This window comes from Balaenoptera musculus, chromosome 20, assembly GCF_009873245.2.
Source record: "Balaenoptera musculus isolate JJ_BM4_2016_0621 chromosome 20, mBalMus1.pri.v3, whole genome shotgun sequence".
Taxonomy (NCBI): domain Eukaryota; kingdom Metazoa; phylum Chordata; class Mammalia; order Artiodactyla; family Balaenopteridae; genus Balaenoptera; species Balaenoptera musculus.
Genome location: NC_045804.1, coordinates 54,028,413 through 54,044,855, shown reverse-complemented (window position 1 = coordinate 54,044,855; position 16,443 = coordinate 54,028,413). Strand labels below are relative to the sequence as shown.

General features: G+C 41.5%; 1 protein-coding gene across 1 annotated transcript in view; it reads right to left on the bottom strand.

The window, feature by feature from the left end:
- Positions 1–16,443, bottom strand: part of DNAH9 (dynein axonemal heavy chain 9) — a 303,415-nt gene that overhangs the window by 156,137 nt on the left and 130,835 nt on the right. The window contains exons 31-34 of the mRNA XM_036836769.1: positions 14,742–15,029; positions 6,353–6,563; positions 1,858–1,985; positions 134–242 (exon numbers count right to left, since the gene is read on the bottom strand). Coding sequence (XP_036692664.1) covers positions 134–242; positions 1,858–1,985; positions 6,353–6,563; positions 14,742–15,029 — 736 coding nt within the window. The remainder of the gene's footprint in view (positions 1–133; positions 243–1,857; positions 1,986–6,352; positions 6,564–14,741; positions 15,030–16,443) is intronic.

Here is a 16,443-nt window from a genome sequence, read left to right as displayed (position 1 = left end):
GGCCGGGGTTCTGGATGATCAACGTCTGGCTCCTGTTTGGAGCGTCCTTCAGAGCCAGCAACGTCATATGTATCACGAGAGGCACCCGTTTTCAACTGAGCAGTTGTGTGGTTTTTCCTGTCGTGGGCCATACCTGCTCTGGAGACAGTGGCTGGCGTGGCCGTGCGCAGGTGGCTGATCTCAAAGAGGAGCCTCATTGTGGGATTCAGAGGGATCCTCTCGTTGCTCGCCAGGGTCAGCACCTGGACACAGGGGGAGGGACACGGCAGGTGGGGAGGAGTTAGGTCACATGGCCAGCTAGGGGGAGTTTGGCTATTATTCCTGATAGGAATTAGGATGATTATTTTCTTCTTTGTGACTGTAAGTATTTTCTAAATTTTCTGCAACAATCCTCTCTCTCTCCTTCTGTAGCCCCTTTACCTCCATCCCTGTTGTGTGTACTGAATCAGGAAAAAAGCTATCTAAAAAGTTTAAGTGGATGTCAATGATTTGAATGAACTAGACCATAATGAAAAAATAGGATAATTAAAGGAAAAGAGTTCAGGTTTCATACAACTCCTGTTTCTTTTGGAAGAGCACACACTTATTCTAATGATTCTGTAAATGTTGAAACCATCGTAAAACGTTTAACCTAGATGTGCTTTACGAACAAGTTTAGAAACAGTTCCCAGCTTAACAGCCACTTTACTGGCATTCAGTTTTCATTGTTTATAAAAAATAAAACATATTCTCCATGGATAAAGATTGGTCACCACTGAGGATGCATGACAGGCTCAGAATGTTTCTGATCCTCAGTTTCCTTATTTATAAACAAAGATGAAAAATTTTTTAAAGATTTGAATAAATGATTTCAGATTCTTTTCAGCTCTAAATATTGAATTAACCTGCATGCAGAAGATTCTGAAGGAAATTACAACAATGCTAAAAACATGTGAGTGATGGCAGTGCCACTGAAGAAGTGAAAGTTGCCCTATGGGATGAATCAGTTCTAAGATGTCTACTGAAGACACCGGTGAGTGAAATCGGGATCTTGAAGCGTTATCTGCTATTTGCATTCCATGTTCACTGGAGCATTATTTACAATAGCCAAGATGTAGAAACAACCTAAGTGTCTATCGATGGATGAATGGATAAAGAATATGTGATACACACACACACACACAGTGGAGTATTATTCAGCCATAAAAAGGAAATCCTTCTCCAGGTTCATCCATGACAACATGGATGGACCTGAAGAGTGTTATGGTATGTGAAATGTCAGACAGAGAAAGACAAATACTATATGATCTCCTTATATGTGGAATCTTAAAAAAAATAAACTCATAGAAACAGAGGGTAGGTTGGTGGTTGCCAGGGATGGGGGCGTGGGGTGGGCAGAGGAAATGCGTGAAGGTGGTCAAGGGTACAAACTTCCAGTTACAAGATGAATAATGTCATGTACAGCATGGTGACTAGAGTTAATAATACTGTATTGTGTACTTGAAAGTTGCTAAGAGTAGATCTTAGAAGTTCTCACCACACACACACACACACACACACACACACACACACACACACACGTAATTATGTGAGGTAATAGAGGTGTTAACTAACCTTGTGGTAATCATTTTGCAATATATATTTCAAATCATCACGTTGTACACCTTACACTTACACAGTGTTATATATCAATTATATATTGACAATGTTATATGTCAGGTATATCTCAATAAAGCTGGAAAAAATAAAAAAATAAAGACAGCAGTAATGATTCCTTGCTCGGGGCCAGTCCTGTGTGGAATCAAGGTTTCCAGATGTGCCCAGGGACTGGTTTCGTTGATGATTAGGGACGACGTGGGGTCCCCTTACCCCCGGTACCTTGTTATCATCCATGACAGTGTTCAGAGACTCGATCCACATTGGATCTATGTCGCCATCCAGTAGAATCCACTTGGGCCCATCATGGGTGATGATGGAAAGCTCCCGCATGACGGAAGAGAACAATCCTAAGAGGAACCATGGATATCTTAATTTCCAGGTCACCATCAATCTTCTTCCTCTTAAAACAGCCTTTTCCTATCAGCTACAACACTCAGAAGGAGGTGTACATAGGCAGGTCAGAACTGGCTTTGTATCTTACGCTATTAAGAATCTGACCACTCCCAAGGTTCCACTCTCTCTGTGCTCTGGCCCAACTTTTTGTAAGAACAGCAGCAACAGCAAAACAAGAAGGAAACCTGATGGTACTATTTTTTAACTGACAAGGGACCCAGTGAACCATTTCAAAAGGCAACTGTGACATGATGGAATTACATAAAACCTTCTTAGGTAAGGTTTTCATCCTTTGAAACTGCAGCCTGGGAAAATCCTGCCAAACGCAGGCTTTGAGAGAAGGCCCTATGTGATTCTAGTTGGCGTTACATGAAATTTATCTCTTAATTTGGATAGAATTGATTTTTTATAATACTAAGCTTTCCCAATCAATAATATGGTATGTCTTTTCATTTTTTCAAATATTGTTTTATGTTCCTTAATAAATTTTTACAGCATTTTCAATGTATCTCTTTGGCTAAATGTATCCCTAAACATTTCAGTTCTTATTGTTATTGTGAATGGAATTTTTTTTCCTGACTTTCAGTTTTAGTTGACTACTGCTAGTATAGAGAAAAGCTTTCAAATTTTGTGTATTTTATTTTATACTTAGTTACCTTTAATACATTTTCTTATTAATTCTAGTGATTTTTCAATAGTGTCTCTAGAGTTTTATAGGTATAAAGTGGTATAATCACCAAAATGATAATTATCTCCTTTCCTCCAATTTATACGATGTATTCCATTTTCCTGTCTTACTGCATTTTCCAGAATCCCACCAAGCAAATCTGAATAATAATGTTCGTAATAGGTCTCCTTGGCTTATTTCTGGTTTTAATGGAATTGGCTTTATTTTCCCATCATTCAGAATGCTCTTTTTTTCCTTTTGGCTTTAGGTAAAGAGTATTAATTGTACTTAAGGCATTTCCTTCTATTCCTATTTTACTTAGAATTTTTAAAATTAGGAATGGCTACTGAGTTTTTAGCATCTATTTATTGATCAAATGATTTTATCTTTAATTTGTCAATGCTTTATGTTAATACTTTAAAAGTAATTGATTTATCCTTACATTCCTGGAACAGATGCTACTTGGTCAGAATGTATTATTCTTTTGAGATACTGACAGATTTTAGTTACTGATATTTTATTCAGAGTTTCTAAATCTATATTAATAAGTGAAATTGGGCTATTGTTTTTGGTTCTGCACAAAGGTTGATATCAAGATTATTTTGGCTTCATAAAATGAATTAAGAGGTATCCTTTTATGATTTAGGAATTATCTTTATTTTAAAATTTTCCTTTTCATTAGTTTACTTTTTCTACTTCTTATTGAGTAAATTTTTTAATTCTTTTTTTCAATAAGTTTTTATTGGAGTATAGTTGCTTTACAATGTTGTGTTAGTTCTTATTGAGTAAATTTTGTTAAAATTATATTTTGCTAGTGGATCATCTATTTCTTCTAGTTTTTCAAATATGTATGATCTAATTGTGTCTCTTCCATTTTAATCTTGTCTATATCTACTGTTATATCTTCTTTCTAATTCCTAATCTTACATACTTTTACTCTCTCTTTCCCCCATTAATCATGCTCACAATGGACTTATTGGTCTTTACAAAGAACCAGTATTTATATTTATTTATCCTTCCTATATTTTTTTGTTCCTTCCCACTAATTTCAGCTTTTATCTGTACTGGTTTCTTCCCAGTTTTCTTCAGGTTTAGTTTATTACTCTTTGAATAATTTCTTAGGATGGATACTGATTTCCTTTATTTCTAGCCTACCTTCTGTAATTATTTAGAGTTGAGTTTTTCCTTATTGGCTTTAGATGTGTCCCAGAGGTTTCTGTATGAAGTATTCTTCTTTATATTACTTCTAAGAGGGGTTGCAATTTAATTTTCCCTTTAATCCAGGGCTTACTGTTTCTTGATTGCAAATAGTAAAATTATTTTTGGTCATTTTCTTGCTATTTGTTTCTAATTCTATTGTATTAGTATCAAACAATGTGGTGTGAAAATTGATACTTTTGAATTCATTACAATTTCTTCTGTGCCCAACTAAACTTTAATTTTTTGGAAATGTTCCATGAGCCTACCAAGAAAGGAATATTTTCTATTTACAAGATGCAAAGTTCTATATCAGCATGTTACACTGAGTTTGATGGATGCATTTCCTAATTCTTCTATGTCTATACTTATTTTTCTGTCTACTGAATCTTTCTAATTTTGAAAAAGGTGTAGTAATATAATCCACTATATGTCTACTTTTATCAAGTTCTCTTAAAATGTTTTAAAAAGTTATATTCCATGTACTTGAAAGTTCTCGTTTAGTGAATACAAATTTATGATTATTATAAATCTTTTTCAATTTCTCCATATTTAATGTGTATATTTAATAAAACTTTAATTAAAATCCCAACACTGTTTAAAATTTGAATTATATTATGTGAGCTTAAATTTAACATGGAATAAGAAGTGCCTAAGACTAGCCGAGAAATTACAGAAAAATATTGAGGAGGGATTTACCTCATCAGACATGAAAATGATATAAAATGATTATAACCTAGATAGAATGACATTAGTATAGGATTAGATAAACAGGTGAGTGGAACAAAACAGAAAACCCAGAATCAGATGTCAATACAATTGGTCCTCTGTATCTGCGAGTTTCGCATCCGTGGATTCAACTGGCCATGGATCGAAAATATTCAGAAAAAAACAATTCTAGAAAGTTCCAAAAAACAAAACTTGAATTTGCCACACACTAGCAACTGTTTATATAGCATTTACACTGTACTTGCAACTATTTATACAACATTTACATTGTATTAGGTGTTATTAGTAATCTAGAGATGATTTAAAGTATATGGGAGGATGTGCATAGGATAATGCAAATACAATGCCATTTTATATGAGGTCTTGAGCATCCATGGATTTTGGTATCCACAGGAGTTCCTGGAACCAACCCCTCATGGATACCAAGGGACAACTGCATATATGACAAGTTGGAATTTAAATTAAGAGGGAAAGGACAGTTTACTTAATAAATGGTGCTGTCACAATCAATTATCCATCTGGAAGGAAATAAAGTTGATTCTCTACCTTACCTCATACTAAGCCCCAAAATAAATTCTAGATGAATAAAAAATGTTAACGTGAAAAGAACCTTTTAGACCAAATTTATGATACTATATAGCTTAAAGTTAGAAAGAGTTATAAACCAAATAGGAATTCCAGGTGCTAAAAAGACTAGACAGACGTATTTCCTTCTTAAAAAGTGCATGGTAAACATGCCATGAAGTGTCTGTAGACAAATGGCAGACAGCGAAAAACCATTAGTGGTGCATGTAACAGATACAGGGTTAATGTCTTCGGTATATAAAAAAATTCCTACAAACTGATAAGAAAATAATAAGGAGGAATAAAATTACAAACGAGCCAATTACTAAGACCAATAAGAAGGAAAGTATATTAAGCCTCATTAATAGTGAAATAAAAATTAGAGAGGCTGCTCATTAAATCCCACTGTTCTAGGCCTCTGATGGAAGGTCCTAAATTAGAGGAATCCAGGCAGTTTGACCCTGATTGGGACGACTACTAACATTGGGGTGTTAGGATGGAGCTGAGATTTCCTCATTCCAGAAGCCACATTTGTTTTAGAAAGAGGTCCTATCGGCTCATAGAGAGTTTTCTCCATTTTCTCTTCTGCTCTCTCCCAGTGACAGGAGACACTTTCCAACATCTACCAGTGATTTTTAATTCTTTGAAGGTGAGGCTGAGGTCAGCACCGAGTGAGCGTGGGTTTGCTGTGGAAGGGACCGTGGTTCTAGGATCCTCCTGAGATGAGTTTTCTGTAGCAGCTTCCCCAGCACTCCTGGGGCGGTGCTGATAGGGAGGTACCCTCTGAGGGATGCTAGACTGAACTGCTCCTTTCAGAATGAGCGGTGGGCTTCCCTATCCTACCCACGTCTTAGACCCTCTGCCAGGCAACGTAGAGACTCCATGACTTGCGTTCCAGAATCACAAAACTATATCTGAGAATGCCTGCCTTGCTTTATCCTCTTTAAGGTGCCCTCTCTCAAGAGGCAGCTGAAGAGTCCCCAAGGAAAGAGACTATCCCAAGGGCTGAGGTTCCCCTCCAAGCCAAAATCAGTTTCCTTTCTTTGATTCTTTCCACCTTCTTTTCTAACCCGATACAGATCAGCCCTGTGTTCCCTCCTCTGCATTCACCCTACTGCATTCTCTTCTGCCTAAGGGGCTGAGCTAGCCGTATCCCGCTCTTACCATCCTTCCATTCTCGTGTGGCCGGATTGATGATGCCAAAGAGTTCATCGTTGGTGACTGCTTTGGGGTTGAGGTCAGTCCAGACGGGGCGGCGTTTCATGATCTGGTAGGTCTTGTGCAAGGACCTCAGCACCTGCGACTTGCCAGTTCCCGCGCTGCCCACCACGAACACGGAGTGCCGCACAGCCAGAAGCTCCTCCAGCTGGACCACCTGGGAGACATGGAATTCAGCCAGAGTGAACAGCCTGTCACTCACCCACGTCCCAACTGCTCTTCTGTGAGCCAGACTGGTGTCTGAAGTGAGACCTGAGGTCGACACAGGAAGACCTGAGGTCAACTCCCCGCAAGATGTGATGGGGTCGTAAATGTAGGGGCAACATGATTCATTTACTCGCTTATTCCTCATTCCATCCTATAATTATTAGTCACAACAAAGTGCTAGGGAGTGTGCCTGGTGAGGGAGATTCAGAGATGACTCTCCGGCCCTCCGTCATCTCACAGTCTGATGGAGAAGTAAGTCATGTTGACAAATTATTATCATGTAAGGTGATAATTGCTATAGCTGATGTATTTATTAAGAGCTATGGGAGAAGATAGGAAGAAACAATTGATTTTGTACAGATAAAGGGAACACGAGAGGCTTCACAGAGAAGGGGGCATTTGAACTGGGGCTTCAGAGATGAGTAGGAGTTTGCCAAGAAGATGAACAGGAAGGATATTCCAGGCAGAGGAAACAGCACAAACAAAGGCTTGTGGTGTGACAGAGCATGACGTGGTTGGCCAGATGGTTTGATGAGGCTGGAGTCAAGGAGCTCCTTGAGGACAATGGTCACATTGAAGGTATCATCACTCTTGTTCTAGTTTGCCTCCAGGCTCACCTTTCTACACTGTTGTACACTTACTGGAATGAAAATCTGATCAAGTCACTGCCATCACGTTGTCCCTTCAGTGGTTCTCCATAGTTTTGGTGATGAAATCCCAAATCCCTACACTGGTTTACAAGGCCCTTTTGCAGCTTGGCCCTAAACAGCTTCCAGTTTTATCTCTCATCCCTCAGCACACACATACCAGGTAGACAATTTCTTGGAGCTCTTTAATGATTCTCTTTCCTGTGCCTGGGCCTTTAACACACCGTGCCTTCTGTTCAGAAGTGATCCCAACTCCTGCCTTCTTTTGGCCAGCCCCTACACACCCTGCAGCCTGGGATAGGTGTCCCATACATACATCCTGCATCCTAGCACTTACCAATATTGCAATGGTTACTTTTCTGTCTGCCTATTAGATTATCAGCTCCTCGAAGGCATGCAGGACAGGGCTTTTATTGATATTTCTTTATTTTCAGTGTCTAGCAGAGAATCTGGCAGAGACCAAGTGCTGAAGAAATATTTGCTGGAAATATGAAGGATGAGGACTTCCCTGGTGACACAGTGGTTAAGAATCTGCCTGCCAATGCAGGGGACACGGGTTCGAGCCCTGGTCCAGGAAGATCCCGCATGCCACGGAGCAACTAAGCCTGTGCGCCACAACTACTGAGCCTGCGCTCTGGAGCCCGAGAGCCACAACCACAGAGCCCGCACTCTAGAGCCCGAGAGCCACAACTACTGAGCCCGTGTGCCTAGAGCCTGTGCTCCACAAGAGAAGCCACTGCAATGAGAAGCCTATGCACCACAATGAAGAGTAGCCCCCGCTCGCTGCAACTAGAGAAAGCCCGCGCACAGCAACGAAGACCCAATGCAGCCAAAACCAAACAAACAGACAAACAAACAAACAAATAAATACATATTTTTTTTTTAAAAATGTGAAGGATGGCTGGAAAGGTTGGATGACCCCTATCAGGAAAGGTCTTGCATGTCATGAGCAAAAACATTTGAACTTTATTGTAGATCAGGTTTCCTCATACTTTATACTATAAATCCTTAATAGCTGAGGAAAGTGAACTGAAGAGGAAATGTGCTAAAATGTTGACAGGGTAGTGGGACAACAGAAGGTTTTTTCCCCAAACATTTTATTTATTCTACATTAAAAAAATTACACTACTATATATAAAATAGATAACCAACAAGGACCTACTGTATAGCACAGGGAACTATACTCAGTATTTTATAACTGCTTATAAGGGAAAAGAATCTGAGAAAGTATATATATATATTCAGATATATGTATCTGAATCACTGTGCTGTACACCTGAAACTAACATGACATTGTAAATCAACTATACTTCAATAAAATTAAAAAAGTAAAGAAAATTAATTTAAAATGACTCCTATATTTTAAAAAATTTAATTGATAGGAGTGTTAAAAAGAATTCTAGAATTGTACAACAAGGGAATTAGGAGAGTGGTACCACTTATATGAAGAGAGTAATATAAAGGTAGCTGATAAATGGCTCTTTGGGGAACAAGACAATTAGCTTCCATTGTGGAAGGATAATTTATTGGGATACTGAGTTTTGCTTTCCATAGCATCAATATCTTTTTCTCCTCCATTCCAAGCTATTGTTGTTCCTCTGATTCAAAACCCAAAATCACCCAAAAGAGATTCTCAATCCTGGCTCTTGTTTTCAGCTTTCAGGGACTCAAAGCAGGATCTTCCCAGATAAAAATGAGGGAAGTGATCAGGAAGGGTCTCTGAGGAGCTGACATCTAAGCTAACATATGAATGAAAAAGAGTCAGCCATGTGAAGACCAGTGGTAGAGCATTCCAGGTAGAGTGACAGTGAGTGCAAAAGCCTTAACTTCAGCAGCAAGCTTGGAGGGCTCAGAGAACAGAAAAATAAAAAATAAAAAAAATTTAAAAAGGAAGAGGGAGCAGTATAAGATGAGATAAGAGAGGTAAGCAAGGGGCAGATATGCAGAAATTGATACTTGGAATTTTATTCTGAGTACAACAGAAAGCATTTGGAAGATTTTAAGCATGGAACTGACCTGAGGGCATTGCATTAAAATGGAGGAGGGCAGGGAGCAGAGAACAGGAGAGGTGGTGGCAGTGGATGGTGCTCTGGCTACTGAATGGAGACTGTATTATAAACCTAGGTGTTGTTTTTTTTTTCCGTGAACTACTACTGACTGATTCCCTGGTATCAGAAAGACTTAAAATTGCTTTCTAGTTCCAAACTTCTTTTTGTTCAACAGCTGTATTGAGACATAATTCACATACCATAAAATTCACCTTTTTCCAGTGGCTTTTAGCATATTCACAGGATTATACAACCATCACCTCTATCCAATTTTAGAACATTTTCATCAGCCCAAAAGGAAAAACCAGACCCATCAGTAGTCACTCCCCATCCCTACCCCTAATTCATCCCTGTGCAGCCCCTGATACACATTCTGCCTCTATAAATTTGACTATTCTGGGCATTTCAGAAAAACAGATTCAAAGAACATGTGATATTTTGTGAATGACCTCTTTCACTTACAATGTTTTCAAGGCTCATCTATGCTGTAGCAGGTACCAGTACTTCATTCCTCTTTACAGCTGAATGAAATTCCATTACATAGATATACCACATTTTGTTTGTCCATTTATCAACTGATGAGTGGGTTATTTCTACTCTGACTGTGATTAATCCATCAACTTTTGACAGAACCTTTTGTAAGGTAAATATATATGTATCTCTATCCTTCCTTTTACTTTTTCTTTCTTCTCTCTTCCATCTCCTATCTTCTGCCAGACACATTATACTCTTACACTACCATGTTTGATAATATTTACATTCTGTTTCATACTTAGATTTAGACCTTCTCTATTTTCCATGATTCTAAGAGTTGAAGACAAATAGCGGCTTAGATTTTTACAATTGTAAATATTTTTCACTACAGAAGAAAGCAGTTGCCTGGAATACATCACGTTCTCTGTGGGCCTTGTGTCATGACTTGACAGAGGATGTTCTGAGCATCAATTCAAGGTCAAATAGATACTCTTTTCTTACACTCTATATATTGATCAATATCAGCTTCACACTTACTTTAAAAAAAACCGTCTCTTAGTGTCTTTAATTGCTTTCCTTTTTCTTTGTTAAGACAGACATATGCCTTAGTTCTCATAAGTGAGAATTTCAATAAAACACATGAGACATTTCATCTTGTTTGTCTATTCTTCCTTTGAATATATCTACTTTTCAGGTCTTTTTTCTTAGAGACCATGGACTTCCTGACTTGATTTGGACTGACTGCTTTCTAGGTCTGCTAACGGCTATAATTCAAGGGACTTCCTTTATTTGATTCTTAAAATTTTGAATCCCATGATATTTTTCTTGTTTTTCATCCTCGTTTTGCTATAGTATGTCCTCAAGTAACTTAATCAAATAGGATGCATGCATAGTAAAATTTGTAACTCTTTGAAAATATCCTGAATGATAATTTGATATGTAATTAGTTTTGAGATCATCTCCCCCCAGAACTTTGAAGGAATGGTTTCCTTGTCCTCTACTATCTGATATTGCTGATGAGAGGTTCTGATGTCATCCTGAATTTCATTCCTTCCTGGGTCACCTGTACCACCTTCCCAATCCGTCACCCAGCCAGGAAACTTTAATTTTTTTCTGGTGACCCATGACTTCTGAAATTCCATTATGACGTGTCTTGGTATAAGTCCACTGAAATCCACTCTGTTCAGTACTGACTGAGCCCATCCAATCTGGACACATGTTTGTCCAGTTCTGCAAGTGCTCTCTTTCTAGAATTCCCATTGGCAACACGTTACGTAACCTAGATCAATCCTCTATGTGTCACCTTGACTCTCACACTATCTGTCTCTCTTTGTGTGTATATTATATATATTATACTTTGTTATATACATACATACATATATATATAGTTTCATCCTGGGAGATTTCCTTGACTTTACCTTCCAATCCTCTCATTGAATTTTGTGTGTTACCAGTGATTCAATTTTACATTTCAAAGGGCTCTTTACAATTCTCCAATAGTTCTTTTAATTTTTTGATAGCATCTCATTCTTGTTTTATGGATCTCGTTTTCTTTATTTTCTTTAAGGATACTAATTAGGACTTTAAAACGTTCTCTTCCTAACTTCCCCTAGAGTCAGTTGCTGCGTGTGTATGTGCGTTTGTGTGTGGGTGTCTGTCGGTCTGTCTGTCTCTTGTGTTGTTGGTTGCCTCCAGTATTTGGTGAGCCTCAGGTTTAAACGGAGAGCTGCACTGTGTTTTCTAGGAGGCTGGGGTGGGTGCTGTCTGCGGCTTGATATGCGGGTCTCCTTCCAGGCAGGGAGGACTGAGAGGGAGGTCTGTGCTCCCGGTCAGATCTTGGCCTTTGTCTTTATTCTTCTACCTGTGGGTGAGTGAGCAGGTGCTGGCCTTCAGGCCGAGGAGCCCAAACAGAAAGTATGGGCTTCAAACCCTTAGAGCAGTCACAGTTTCCCTCCTAAAGAGTTTATTAAATTCCCTTAGACTTTTCTTTTTGGCTGCAGTTACATGCTTGGCTGTGTATGGTCCGCATTCTTGGGAACCTGGGCCTAGAAGGGGGTGCTGGAGAAGAGTGTGGGGAGCCAAGTGGTAAAATGACTGGGTAAACAGACTTAAGGCCCTCCCCCACCGGCTTAATGCGCCCCCCCATGTTCTCAGTCCTCTTCCCCATCCCTGCCCTCCTTCACTGCCTACTCCAAGCCCTGAGCTTCTCCAGGGTTCTGCTTGGCAGACTGGCCGCCTCCTGGCTCCTCTTCCCCTGAAGCCCTTTCTAAGCATGTTTGAGCCTGCAGCCCCCCTGCTCTGTTTGATCTGTCAACCTGCTTTCATCCTCTTCCCATCTTTCCAGAAATTTATTCTTATATCCCCTTCCCAGTTTTCACACTTCTATGGGCTTATTCCTTTTTTTTTTTTTAATTATATTATCACTTTTAAAAGATTGCAGGATGCCTTCTCAAACCAGAGCTTCCCTAGAGGTTTTTGATGAATTAACTTTAAAAAGTTCAAGTGTACTGTGCTATACAGCAGAAATTAGACAACATTGTAAGTCAACTATATTTCAAAGAAAACAGTTCAAGTGGACAGTGTAAATGAAAAGTGGGTAGAAAACATCATCTACTGCAAGAACCTTTAGTAGATGGCATCTGTCTTATCAGAGGAGCAGAAAGTGGTTATGAAAAGAAGGGAAGAAAAAGAAGGAAACAATGTGGGGCAACTGACAAATAAATAGAAAGAAAGAGTGAGATTCTGAGCAGAAAAAAGTGCAGAAAATGGGGAAGGAGGGTCGTATGCCTTAGCAGACCCTCAGAGAGGCTGGGAAGATGTGGACTGTCCTGATTCTAAGATGTCAGCCTCAGGGCCTGCATCCTAGGAGCCTCATCGGATTAACTCATCTCTGGGGTGAGGGTGCCCCTCAGGATCAGAGCCTTTCAGAGGAAACCCCTCATCTGGCATCCAAAGCCCTCTATAACACGGCCGCCTATTATCTTTCAGGTCCTATTGCTCCCTCCCCCTCCCCCACCCCAATACCTTTTTCTCTAGCCACACTGGACTTCTTTCTGTGGCTTGTACAATCTCTATGTCTCCCTGTCTACCCTGGGCTGACCCTCTTCCCTCTATCTGGGAGGCCTTCCTGCCCATCTCTACCTTTAAAAAGTCTATCTACCAAACTTGAGAGGAGAGAGGTTGGGAGTGGGGGTTGCTCCACGGGCAAAACCAATCACAGCTGCAAAGAACCAGGTGATGCTTTGCTTTCTTCTGTAAAATGTAATCTCAGAAATGAAAGCAGACACCAGTTCTGTTTATCTGTAGCCAGAGCTTAATCTCAACCAATGCAAGTACTGTGTGCTAGAAACCCCACCTGGAGTGGAGAAGGAACCAGCCCCCAGTCTGTAAGTTCCTCAAGGGGGAGCACTTTCTCTCCTGTGAAGCAGCTTGGTGGCATATCCTGGAGGAGTAATAGTACAGGAAAAAAAAATTCTGTCCTTATCCCTGTATTCCAGGACCCTCTCTTGTGGCACCTGTCACATCCTCCTTCCAGGTTTAGTTATTTGTGTGCAGGCACTTCTACTGTAACAACATCGATACATCCTAAAAATGTTACCTTCTGCAAACAGACTCATGGAAAAACAAGATTGCGCAGACCACTCAAAATGTACAGAATGTTGTATCCAAAGCCCTCAAAGCTCAACAATGCATCCTAATCCCAATAAAAACACTAGCACAGGGAAGTCACTAGAGCATTTGCAACCTACCTCATGTCCGTTTATCCTCTGAAACCTTAAATGTGGGGGCCTGTGCTTCTTTTTTCAAGAGGTAGATCACGGGTGTGTGAATTTCTAATAAAGAACTAAAGATCGGACGTAGATGGAGCCTTCTTCGCTAATCCACTGTTTAAACACATGAGGAAGTGACTTCACCCACCCTGAGCCTCCCCAGAAAACAGCACAAACCTCCATGGTTCCTACAGCCATGAGACTAGCTATACTTGCACTAAAGTTTCAGGTTTTCTTTCTTAAAGTCTATGTCTATTGCTAAATGTATTCATTTTCTATGGCTGTAACAAATTACTGCAGACTTAATGTCTTAAAATGACACAAATTTATTATCTTACAGTTCGGGTGGTCAGAAGTCTTATTGGGCTCAAATCAAGGTGTTGAGGGCTGATTCCTTCTGAAAGCTCTGTGTGTGTGTGGGGGGGGGGGGGGCAGATCTCTTGCCTTTTGTAGCGTCTAGGGGCTGCCCACACTCCCTGGCTCATGGCCCCGTCCTCCACCCTCAAAACCAGCAGTGGCTGGTTGAGCCTTCCTCCGTGGTGACACTCTCTGTCTCCCTCTCTCACTTAGAAAGACCGTCGTGATTCTACTGGGCCACCTGGATAAACCCGGATCATCTCCCCACAGCTGGGCCAGCTGATTAGCAACCTTAACGCCATCTGAGACCTTAATCCCCCCTTGCCACGTAATGTAACACGTTCACAGATTCTGGGGATTAGGATGTGGACATCTTTGGCGGGGTAGGGGGAGGAATTATTCTATCTACCACCCTCAGGTTTTTCTTTAATGTGTAAAGCTTGCCCCTGATCACTTCAAAGCATTTTCAAGATCAGAAAAATGCACATGAACCAACACAGCTTCCACTTCACCTGACTGTCATTCCTGTATAATGGTGCATGAAGTAATTCACATGAAAGGAACACGTGCTATAGCAAAGCCCGTGTCTCACTCCTCCCATGAGAATGTGAACCCCTTGACGGTAGGGGCTTTGTCCTTCTTTTGCATTCCTCACCACACATTCCACACTGTGGATGTCCCAATAAAGAGCTACTGAGATGAACTGAGTTATCACAAAGTCAGTAAGTATCTGTACCTCTAAAGCTACACTTTGGATTAAGGATGAAGTGTAATCCATTGTCCAAGAAAAGAATTAGGAGACAAATAAATGTCGGGAGGGAAAACCCTGTACCTTGAGCACAAAGTTGTCCTCAGCCTGGAGCTCCAGCTCCACCACAGCCTTCCTAACCAAAGCTTCGAAGTCGAGGTCTCTCCTCCGAGGGACATTCAGGGCAGGAAACAGGTCCCCGATCAGGCCCATGAACACGGGCATGTCATCTGTCACAATCTTGGGGATGTTGAAGTCTCGCAGGGAGCGCATCAGGACCTGGTCCTCGGGCCGGTCAGGATCTCCTCGCTTCAGGGATCCCGCCACCACCAGCACAGACTTGATGGCCCTCAGGCCCCAGTCATAGTGATCCTGCGGGAAGGCAGCAGGGTTAGACCAGAGCTGCTGGGATGCACAACCCTACGGGCTCGGGCTAGTGTCTGCAGAATTAGATAGCACACCAGTACTAGGTCACTTCTGAGGCCAAGGCAGAGGCAAAGGAAAAGATTAACGACACAGTAGGTCATGATCCAGGATCCTAGTCCCTGGTCTGACATTAGTTACTTTTCTGGCTGTTACGACGACAAAGCAGACACAGAGCATATGGAGGGCTGGGGGTCAGGCCGCTTCCAAACCTATCTGGCTACTCCTTAAACATTCACAGGGTGGAAGGGTTGTCAAGGAGGGAGATGTGTTAGTTCTCAGAGATGGCTGAAGGTGAGCGTGCTTGCCTCAAAGAGGCCTTCAAACTCTGAGAAAAGGAGAAAAAGAAAAGTTCCTTAAAATTTTTGTCAAAGGAGGAACCCAGAAGTCACAAGTTCTGAGAGTAGGCTCGTGGGAGGGTGGAGCGTACTGCTGACACCAGGGCTCGGAGTGGAGTGGTGAGGAAGGGGTGCAGCGTGCAGTTCAGAGCACAGACTCTGAGCTCAGACAGACCTCGTTTCAAGTCCCAGCTCTGCTACTTGCTTCACAGCAGGTCGTTATTTAATTAGAGCTGTGATGCATGCTACAGAGGACAATTCAGTGTGCAGGGAACGCAGAAACATAAAACTGACTCAGGTTCCCACTCCTGAGGCTGGGGACATCCCGTTCCTTCTGGCTTTGACTGCACTTCTTCCTCATCTGTGCTTGACTGGATCCCAGGTCTTCCTTTTCTTTCAACTTTTTATTTATTTATTTATTTATTTTTGGCTGTGCTGGGTCTTCATTGCTGCACGTGGGCTTTCTCTAGTTGCGGCGAGCGGGGGCTACTCTTTGTTGCGGTGCGCGGGCTTCTCATTGTGGTGGCTTCTCTTGTTGCAGAGCACGGGCTCTAGGCGCGCAGGCTTCAGTAGTTGTGGCACGTGGGCTCAGTAGTTGTGGCTCTGGGGCTGTAGAGCACAGGCTCAGTAGTTGAGGCTCACGGGCTCTAGAGCACAGGCTCGGTAGTTGTGGCACACGGGCCTAGCTGCTCCGCGGCATGTGGGATCTTCTCGGACCAGGGCTCGAACCCGTGTCCCCTGCATTGGCAGGCAGATTCTTAACCACTGTGCCTCCAGGGAAGTCCCCTCAGGTCTTCCTTGATATCATTTCTTCAGGGAAGTCTGATCCTTAGCCCAGGCGCAGCCACTGTGTCCTTTGCCTTCATCGTACACTGAACTCAAAGAGCAGCGTAGGTGCAGGAGCACACCCCGGGGAGGGCTGTGACCTGGCGCCTCGGAAGAGGCAGGAGACAGGGCCGCATGTGGTCTTTTGCAGACAGTGATAAGGACGCTGGTCTTTATCCTAAGTACAGTGAGGACCATTT